Here is a 10,906-nt window from a genome sequence, read left to right as displayed (position 1 = left end):
CTTCTCTTCTTTTGTATAAATAAGATGTAAAGAAAGCCACGGCAAATATTGTCTTAATACTTATTTTAATACACATAAGGTAGTGCAGAATTTCTGTTTTGCGTATGACTTTTTTTTTAATTGCTCTTGACTTAAATCATGAATTAGCAGACAAACAGTTGTGCAGATGCAGCATTCTCAGGAGCTGGCTATAAATAGTTCTTTAAAGGTATGTTTAAGGGTAGCAGAGACTATATTTAATGTTTTACTTAAATAGACTGCTATTTCCACTAGCCAGATGTGACTTTTTTTTCGGCTTGGTACAAGATTTAATGTGGAGCATCTTGGATATGAGAGGCTGAAACCTTTAACTATCTACGTTTGTTTTTGCAATATTCTGTTACCGTCACAGGGTCAGCGTTATCTAATAAAACAGCCAACTTCTGATTCAGGTTGCTTATTAGCAATATATATTTTGGCTTTATATGGCTGTCATTACGATATTCTAATAATAATGGGAATGACTGTGTGGTTGCAAAGCACAGACAGGAAAGTCTTGTGGAACAAAATTACAGCGCAGTCGAGAGCAGAGGCTTGTATAGCAGAAAACCCATAAAGTCTGTGGTATGTTATAAACTAGGGTTGGGTATTACCAGAGTATTGGAAAGCAAGCCTTGTTGTTACTCACTTCCTGTTTTTTGCCATATCATAGTAACTCTTTCACAAAGAGGGAGAACAACTGCTATTCGTAACATGGGCTATCAGGCTATTGAAACTGTCTTGATATAATATAATAAAAGCACTTTTTACATCACTCTAAATTCTACTCCTTTAAATCTATGCTTGTTGCTCCCCCAAATATGTAAGTCATTGTGTAACTGGAAGAAAGCTGCCTTTCAGTTCCAGTGAGTGAGTTCTCAGATATTTTCATACCTCAGAGGGGCATTACAAGAATAAATTCAGAAACCTATGGGACGAAATAAAAAATGGTGGTGATGGAAGTCTGATAATTAGGCAAGCTTCTATTGTTGCTGAGTTGTTGATATGTCTTTGTTATTATTGTTGCTTTATTGCTATTTATTTCTTTACTATCTCATTCCCTTCTATTTAATTTGTCTTTTTTTTTTTTCTCTCCTTCCATCCCATGCTACCAATATCATACTTCTGCTATGTATGGTCTGGTGGGAGTGAAGAGAGGAAACTAGCTGTGAATGTCCCAAGTTCACGGTCCTGTCCATGTCAGAAAAGCGCTCTTTGCAGGCATTATAGCTCTTTTTGGAAAGAATTCCCAGATACCAGGGACCACTGGACAGTTGGAGGCGATGCTGTTCTGCATGGAATTTCAGCTTTTCTACTTGCCAGTTACTGTTTCACATACTTAAAATACTGTGTCTTGAGCATTCAGATCTGGATGCCTAAAATTAGAATTTTAAATCCTAATTCAACATGCAAAAGTCTCAACCAAGTCAGTGGCAGTTTCAGAAGCTTCACATCTTAAAAAAAGGTGTAGGCACCTTTGATTTGGGTACCTATGTACGTACTGATTTAGGAATTCAACTTTGAGCATCTAAGTGTGAAAGGCCAAATTTTTCACACTATCTATAGCTTAGTAAAATCCCAGGATTTCTTTTCATAATCAGCATAATGCAATATGAATAAAGCCCTGATCCATGTCCCACTAAAGACTGTTTAAAGTTGTGAGTGCCTAAGGGATACAGTGTTTTCTCTCAGAATGTCATTTGATACTCAGCAGACTGCTCCTTAAGAGTTTCTGAATTAACGTGGTCTGTAGTGACCATACATGTTCATTGAACTGTGTCTCTGCCAGCAGTTTTCTGTATAAACAATTGTGAAAGTTCCTGGGAAGGGTAAGATGAAGAATTTGGTTTCATGTAAATCCATGCCAGCTTCACTTGCAGCTTTGGAACAGTTCATCCTTCCCTTATATAAATATTTTTATAAATGTTTGAATCCAAAAATAAATACAGTAATCGTAGGGGAAGAAATAAAGTAAGCAAAAGACATTGGGATTACATTCTTCTCTCACTTGCACCAATATGAATCCTGAGAAGCTCTGTAGATTTCATTGGAGATGCTCTGGTTTTCTGCTGCTGTAAACAGAAGCAGAATTTAGCCCCTTATCTCAAAGTTGGAGGATAACCAACATTAACACACACACTCTTAAAACTGGAGTTTTACAAGTGACCTAGGTGTGCCCTAAGAAACAGATACATATAGTGGTCACATCCTGAAGTTTATACTCAAGACTTATTCTTCAGACCATTCTTGGACAAAATTCACACTGAAATGGAAAGAATACTTTAAGAAAAAAGGTTGCATTTTTGAAGAAATGTCCAGTTTGCTAAAATGACTTCTCTGTAGAAATGAGCAGTCTCTGTATTCAGTATATTGAAAGATGAATTTGAACATCCTCTTCTCACCCATGTGCATGGGTTTAATGTTTTTGGGGGTGTTTTTTTTTTGTTTTTGTTTTGTTTTTTTGTTGAGTAACACTGCTTTTTCTTTTGACCAGATGAACGTGAGGCAGTTCAGAAGAAGACTTTCACAAAGTGGGTTAATTCACACTTGGCACGTGTATCATGCAGAATTACAGATTTATACGCCGACCTTCGCGATGGACGGATGCTTATCAAACTGCTGGAAGTTCTTTCAGGAGAGAGACTTGTAAGTTCTGTTTATTGATATTCATTGGGTTCCCTTTTTGTCATTTTATTTTTAAAACAATAGGTGATATCCTAGCTCCACTGAAATCAGATAAAACTACCACTGACTTAATTTGTATTTCCAATAAACATTTGTAAATGTATTTCACTTAAGTAAGGGCCTGATCTAACTCCCATAGCAATACCTTTCTGTTGACTTCAAATAGGAGTTGGCTGAGGCTAAGGGTTCTAGCCCATCAAATGCTAAGTGCTTCTGGAAATGGGTGGGCACCCTGAGCTTCTACTGAACTCAATGAAAACACTCAAGGGTGATGCATGGTTTTTGGGCTTCCTGTGTTTAGGAGCATATACAGCATTTTAAATCTTATGGGACAGATTCTCTCCTCATGATTAATATGAGAATTTGCCATTGCTACTGGACCTGTGAAATGGTGTGTAATAAATAAAACCCTTGTTAACAACTGGTGCTGCATGACTATTAAAACTGTTTGTAGGAATGGTGAGAGATCACTTTCCCCCCCCAATTTTATTTAAACAATGGCCCAGCTCTTACATGCCTAATTAAAAAAAAAAAAAAAATCATCCTCGTGTACACATTGACTTGTGATGCAAGGTTACATGAGGTTGCAACCGTGTAATTGGATGTCATCAAATAGTCAATGGTCTTGTTAATGGAAGCTTATGACTTAAGACCCTGTGTATACCCTTACATGTTGTGTTAGTACTATAAAGCAAGAAATAAGCATTTCCAAATGTAACTTTGATGGTAAGTAAACCCTGAAGTCTGATCCTATATTAGAATGTCCACACTTGGATGAATTTCATCCTAAAAGTTTACTTTTCCTTTTATTAACTAACATTTATTTTAAAGATAAGATGACTCTTCTTTTGTAGTTTCTGGGTTTTGTAGTACTGTTTGGGGAATGTTATCTCTTGATTGCTGTAAGTTGGTTTGTTTTTTTTTGGATAGGGTGAGAGATAAATCTAACAAATGTAAATAAATAGATTAGCATTTGTACTGAGGTACCGTGCTTGGAATTCAATATATTTAGCTTATATATTTCCTATATTTTGATTAAAATACATTTCTCTGTGATCAGTAATTTGTCCTTGTGTGGTGTTAATGTTTGATGTATTCAATGCAAACGAAGTTTAGACCAGATTCTGCTTTTAGCTTCTCAGGGATGAACCCGAGATCAAAGTTAGCCATTATTGTAAATTCTAGACTGTTATTTTAGGGATCAAAACTGAAAACTCTTTAACAAAGTTTCATCTCCATCTCAGTTAAATATTCTCATATACCTGCTATGAATTGAGTTTTGGAGCCCTGTTTACCTTATCTGTGGGAAACTCAGTCAAGTCATGCGATTTCATTTATGTCATTTGTTTATTCTTTTTCATACCAGGGTTTGAAAAATGTATCCTGTATTCAAATAGGACACTTAATTATTCTGAGGATGGTGTTACAAAACTAGCAGTAGCCTCATAATGAGAATGCAGCCATGTCACCATTAAAATATCACAGTGGTGTTTGGCAACACTGCTGCAAATTCTGTTTAACGTTGTTATCTCAGCTTTATAATGTGACTACAGGAATATTTGCTTAAACGATACATTCTAGCACATCTTCTTTTGCAAACAGGAATCTATAGAATGTAATTCACTAATCCTTTAGGCCGTTATGCCAGTTATGGAAAATATATTTCTAGGATCAGCATATAGCATTTACTTGCTGAAGTTCTACAACATCTTCAAATGCTGCTCTTCATAATTTGTATATGCAGTATACTCAGTGCTGTATCAGCACAGATACCTGGATAGACTCTTCTCCAGGAAAGCTGATAGTCCTAGCAAGCCAAGGCTGTTGGGATAATTAAAAACTATCCTTGATTATTTTCTTTTAAATATGCTTTTTATACTGATTCAATAAAATTATGCTCATGTTGCAAATTCTGTCCATGCTTGAGCAGTTCTTTTCACATTGTATAGAAAAATAAACAGTTAAGCATGTTAAAACATGTCACATTTTGGATGTCCCAACTGATTTATCCAAAAGGGTTGAGAACCTTCTCTCTGCAAAATAGAAACATTTAACATGTCTCTCCATTTCGGAAACTTGAAATAAATTTAGCAATTGGTGTTGGCTTGAAAATTCAACAATTGTTGTCGGAGGAGCTCTGCATAAACACCCACAAATCTTCAGATCCTTGCATAACACACTCTTCTCCTATAAGCCTTCCAGAAAACTTGATCGCTTGGTTTGCTGATATGTTGAGATCTCTCCCTGTCATGCTGATTAATACTGTTTTCTTGTACTCCCCAGCCTGTCTGTATGTATCTGTCTGCAGCCTGGTATTTAGATTGCAAACGTGTTAGTATAGTGCCTGGCAAGCTGGGGTCCTGGGTCATGATAAGGATTCCTAAGCACTGACCTTACAAATAATTAATAATTACTTCATTATAGCAGCATTTCCCAATTTGTGTGCCACGGCCGTGAGGCAAGTCCAGGTGTGCTGTGGAATTTTGGGCTGGAGCCACGCCCCCACCTGCCGCTGTGGACAGACAGACAGATGGGGGGCATGGCTCCAGCCAGTGACTTGCATCCACGTGTTGTGTTCAATGCTCCACGCCCCGCCAATCGCCATCCTTCCCTTCTCTCCCCCCAACTCTGCATTCGACTGGTGTGCTGTGGGATGGGAGAGGCCTGGTAAGTGTGCTGCCATAAGGTTGGGAAATGCTGTATTATAGTTAATTTTTCTGTACATCTGAAGGTAGTAATGACTGGTCTGTAGTTCTTGAGATCACTTGGGACCCTTTTTAAAGACAAGTGCAACCTTCCATTCTTTACTAAAATCAATTTTCAGTCCTAGTTTTCATTCTAGTTCATATTACATGAAGTCTTAAACATGCCAAATTTTTTAGAAGAAACAAGAAAACTTGCCATAGTTCCACTGAGCAAAGCAGGAAAGAATCTCGCCAGCATAAAAAAAACAATAGTCGTTTTGGTTTCATACACTGTTAACCAGTTTCTCCCAAACAGAAGAAATAAGATGAAGTATTGTTGTATAAAACAGCATTTAGTTCAATTTCCACTTCAAATAAGAGTTCACTTATGTATTTATAATTGCTGTAAGCTTAAATGTCAAATCATTTAAGCAGATCTGCTGTGTTTATTTCTTTCATGTTGTTACGGGGTGTTGTCTCTCCCCATCTCGCTCGGCGACTTGCTTGCCACGCCTTTGATGGGAGAAAATTGATAAATTAATCCCGAGCGAGTTACAAATCGGGTGGCCTTTGTGTACACTATTTTGATAGTCGTTTCGTTTATTAGTTTTTTCCGGACCAGGCAACAAATAACTGAGAAACAGAAGTAACCAAAACTATCCCCATCGCTGGGGAACCTGACCGTGTTGGGGCCCGCCCCTCCTTTACTAATTTGCCTTTTCAGGTGGGTTGGGTCTCGTTCCCCGGACCATCTTCGCTGCAGCCAGCCACCACGGTAAGTAGAATCCTTGCTCTCGCCTCCCCGTGTGGTGGAGCTCCGTTGTAATCAGTTCTATGTTCAGTGCCCTCCAGGTCAGGACTCTCCCATCCCTCGCTGTCCTCTTGCTCCCTCTCAGTACCTTCCGGGGGCAGTTCTTCTTTTCTCAGTTGTCCATTCTTATTGCCGCCGTCCCTCGCCTTCATGTCGTTATCCTTAACTCTGTGCTGGTGTGTAATCCTCATAGCCAGCTGTCCTTAACTGCTGTCCTTTCCCACCTATGAACCTCTGCCCCACTCCCCGGGCAGCGGCTCTTTCAAGTCTCTAAGTAACAGGGTTTACCGGCACCCTGTTACACATGTATTGTATTAGAAAAGGAAACATTTGAAGACATTTACAGTTTCTTGTTTACACAAATAAATTTACTGGAAATCCTGAATTGGCTGTAAAGTCAATGAGTGATAAATCTGGCCTGCATTTCTGGTCCCTCACATTTTCCTCGTCTGTTAGCTGCACTAAGGGTGACAGTCACCTCAGTGGAGAGGGCTGGTGCATGATTCTCCATACCACTCCTGTGTCATACTGTGACCTTACAGAAAGGACTTTGAGAAGACTGCAGTCCACGTAGGTTATTAATCAGTAGTCCCTCTCCTCGTCCGCCAGAAGTACTCCTTTTGGGAGGGTTGGAGGTTGTCATCTTAGAACCAGGAAAAAAACAGGTCATACATTAGAAGTAAAACACCTACTGTAATATATTTTAATTTCATTACGAAAAGTATTTTTGTCATGATTTGTGTTTGTGGTGATTGCATAATAACTCAGAAAAATTAGTTCTTAGTCTTGTATGGTGTGGGGTGTGTGTGCTTCCTTCCTGTGCCTGGCTAGTGCAGGGTCTGCGCGTGAGTGGCAGCAAGCACTGGTGATAGAGGTGGCCTTTAGAGTGTGCGCTTCTCAGTGCAATGTGCAGCACTGGCTGGAGCTGTGCCCTGCTGGGCACCTGTGCCCTGCCTGCTGTTGCTGCTGCTGCCTCTGCCTGCTGGGGCTGCGCGCCATGGGGGGAGTGTGTGAGGGTCCCCACACCCCCCACTCTCTCTTACATCCACACGCTGCTGCGCTGTTGCCGCTCCCCTAGGCACGGGCTCTGCACTGCCGCCAGCTCCGTGCTCCCACCCAGCTGCAGCCTTACTGCACCACGCTCCCCCCCCCTGCTTCCCAACCTGCTGCTCAGAGCCAGCAGGAGACCGGGGAAGCAGAGCAAGTCCCTGTGGCTGCAGTAATGGCAGCAGCTGTGTGCTGGCTGGGCTGCACTCTTCTACCCATGAGGGTGGGAGCAAGGCAGTAGGGTATGTTTGGGGCTATGTGTACACATGGGTGCCTTGCTCCCACCCTTGTGGGCAGAAGGGGTGGGCGGAGTACAATTTGTTGCGGGGCACGGTGGGCCAGATGCAAGTGCTTGATGGGTAAAATCTGGCTTGAGGGCCATATTTTGCCTGCCCCTGGCTTAGATCTATGATCTGTGAATTCAGTAACCTGCTGCCCAATGGGTGGGTGGAGCAGAAAGCAGTCACTTATTCTTGGCCCTGTCAGTGGATAAAAAGCACTCTGGCCTGATTTTGGTGTAGTGGTTGTAATAGTAATCAGAAGTAGCTCCTGAGAAGCCAGTGCAGTTGGACAGGTGTTTCAGCACCAGTGCAGGTACAAATCACCAGTGCAGCAAGGGGCAAATCATTTAGCGCTAGTATAATTCTTTCTCTCTTGGCCATAGAACAGTGGCTAGACAGTGTGCTACAGATTCCTTTGCCATGAATATGTTTTGTTTTTAAAATAGTCAAAAATAGAATTCAGTTAACTTTTTTTTAAACAAAAATGCACCACTTGAAAAGACTCTCAGGTAAAAAATCATCCTCTGCAATGAAGAAAGTGAGTCTTCCAGTATGGGGAATAGTTGTGGAAGAGCACCAGCAACTTTCACGTGTAAACTACTGATAGAGTATCTGTGGCTACCCACTTTGTCCAGGTAGCATGGGCTAAAGATGGCACTGAACAAGAGCAGGCGCACTCACTTGCTCTGGACTGCTCTTACCTTAAGATGCCTCCAAACAAGAAGTATATGAGTCTGGGTGGCATTACTTTAGAATGGTGCCCTTATATTACCATTGGCTGTGTTAGTGTCTTGAGGCTTTTGTCAAGGGAAAATGTTGTTTTAACTGCTTTGAAGTTTCTAAATAAGTGTTTTTTTGGTCAGGTTGCCTCAATTTCACCAGTGGTTTGCTGGAGCATACCTGAAACTGTAAAAGCTTTTGAATTATCTAGATTGGTGTTTGTCAAACTTTTTTTCTTGTGTGGACCCCTATAAAATTTCAAATGGAGGTGCAGACCCCTTTGAATTGTAGGTGTGGGCATTCACATACTTTTGATTGAACATAATAATCTTTCATGGACCCTTTAGATATAGTCTGCAAACCCCCATGGGACCACAAGTTGAAAACCACTGATCTAGATTAATAGTTTTTAAGGTCAGAAGGGGTCATTATGATTGCATAGTTTTTAGTACTTACGTGACTGGGGGCAAAGCACCTGCCTCAGTGAATTCCATATCAAGACCATGACCGCTGTGTAAGCTAGAGCATGTTTTTAGAAAGACATCTAGTCTTTGTCTTAAAGACTGTGTAAAGAAGAATTAACAACCTTGCAAAGTAAATCTGTTTCAATGGTTTATTAGTACCATTATTAAAAATATCTGCCTTTTAGCTTCTAACTCCTGAATCAAACTGTCCCTTTCCCTGCTAGAATAAGGAAACCTCTGTTATCAGAAACCTCTTTCCCCTGAAAGTCCTTGCAGATTGTGATCTGTCACCTCTTAATCTTCCCACAGATCAACTCAATACACTGAATTTTTCCTCCTTCTCTGTAAGACTTGTTTTCCACACTTCAAAACATTTTTGTAAACCTTTTCGGGACCTGTTCCAATTTTTCAGCATCCTTTATGAATTGTGAATGCCAGAACTAAACGCAGTATTCCGGTGTTAGTATTTATTACTAATGCCACATCCAGAGGTAATATCACCCCCTTTCTCCTACTTGATCCTCCTCTGCTTATATATCCAAGGATTGTGTTTCCCTCTTAGCTACAGCATTGCACCGAGAGTTCATGTTCCATAGGTTATCTGCCATTAACCCAAATACCTTTTCAGGGGCACTGCATCCCAGGACACCGACTGTCATTTTGTAAGTGTGACCTATGTTCTTTGCTCCATTTAGCTGTGTTGAAAGGCATGTTTTTAAAATGAGTTAATCTTAGCAAAAAGAATTTGGGATCGTCCATGTAACCTGCCTGTCCACATCATTATTTATCACTTGCCTGTATTTTTATCTATGCAAATTTTGCATATAATTATATATTTTTTTCTTCCACATCATTGATAAAGAAGTTGGCTCAGGAGCATTAGGCTGAGGGCACACCTCTATGGGATGCTAGTATGTGGAGGACATTTCTGCCTTTACAATTACTTTCAGAGAGCAAGCAATCTGCTTTTATTTAGTTTGATTTTGAGTGATGGTCATTTTTTCTGGAAAACATCAGGGCTAAGAAAAATGTAACCTAGATATCTTATATTGACACAGTTACCTTTACCAACCTAATTGTGCTCCCATCAAAAATATTGACAAGTTTGTTTGACAAGACCTATTTTCCATAAAAAACACGTATATTAATGTATTATCATTTTTAATTCCTTGCTGAGTGTATGTCATTGCTTTTTCCATGATTTGCCTTTGATCAGTTTCTGGATAACCAGCCTATATTTGCCTAGGTCATCCCAGTAACTCACTTTTTAAATATCAGTGCAACTTTCCTGGATTCCAGGACTTTTTAAACATCATCCTTAATGGTGTAGAGTAGGGCTGTGCGAGGCTTCGGGCCGTGCTTCAGATCCGGAGAAGCTTCAGATGCTTCATGTCTGAAGCAGCATGTCCGGTTCGAAGCACTGGCTTCGTTAGGCTTCCCGAAGCTGTTTGGAGCTTCCAAAGTGCTTCGGAGATGCTTCGGAGATCCAGCCATAGGGTATAATGGGGAATCAATGAAATAGCTATAATGTTGTTGTTTGTTGTCTGATTTGGATGAAATTTGCAGGGTTTGTAGCCTCTGCTGAAAGCATGAAGCTTGCCAAGTTTCAAGAAGATCGGTGGAGGGGCTTGGGGGGAACTGCACCCCAAATTCTTGAAAGCAAAACTCATGTCACATCTATGTGTTACAACACAGAGGGGTGAAAACTGCAGGGGTGGTGGCCTCTGGTGAGGCCACAAAGCCTGCCAAGTTTCAAGAAGCTCGGTGCAGGGGTTTGGGGGGAACTGCACCTCAAGCTGCTGAGAGGCAAAACTCATGACACAGATGACCCTGTGTGTGTTAAGGTGTATCGGGCTGACAACTGCGGGGATGGTGAGGCCACAAAGCCTGCCAAGTTTCAAGAAGATCGGTGCAGGGGTTTGGGGGGAACTGCACCTCAAGCTGCGGACAGGCAAAACTCGTGACATGGGTGACACGGTGTGTTAAGGCGCAGCAGGGTGAAAGCTGCAGGGGTGGTGGCCCCTGCTGCGGCCAGGATGCCTGCCAGCTGTCGAGAGGGGTGCAGGGGGGGTCTGGGGCCCTGTACCCCTAGCTGCTGACAGGCAAAGCTCATGTCGTGGGTGCTTCTGGGACTGACTGTGTCTGTCTTGGGACTGGGAGACACTACTGCAGAACTGGCTGGCTAACTTCTGTGGC

At 41.2% G+C, this 10,906-nt stretch overlaps 1 protein-coding gene across 4 annotated transcripts in view; it reads left to right on the top strand.

The window, feature by feature from the left end:
• SPTBN1 (spectrin beta, non-erythrocytic 1) overlaps positions 1 to 10,906 on the top strand; it is a 201,974-nt gene that overhangs the window by 116,387 nt on the left and 74,681 nt on the right. For 2 of the 4 annotated variants that reach the window (XM_025201573.1, XM_025201575.1), the window contains exons 3-4: positions 2,513 to 2,664; positions 6,112 to 6,162. In XM_025201573.1, coding sequence (XP_025057358.1) covers positions 2,513 to 2,664; positions 6,112 to 6,162 — 203 coding nt within the window. The remainder of the gene's footprint in view (positions 1 to 2,512; positions 2,665 to 6,111; positions 6,163 to 10,906) is intronic. The other 2 variants (XM_006021584.2, XM_014518981.1) reach the window with 1 other exon arrangement.

The sequence above is a fragment of the Alligator sinensis genome, unplaced genomic scaffold, assembly GCF_000455745.1.
Source record: "Alligator sinensis unplaced genomic scaffold, ASM45574v1 scaffold432_1, whole genome shotgun sequence".
Taxonomy (NCBI): Eukaryota; Metazoa; Chordata; order Crocodylia; family Alligatoridae; genus Alligator; species Alligator sinensis.
Note: the sequence above shows the minus strand (reverse complement) of the source record. Positions and strands in the feature narration are given on the sequence as shown.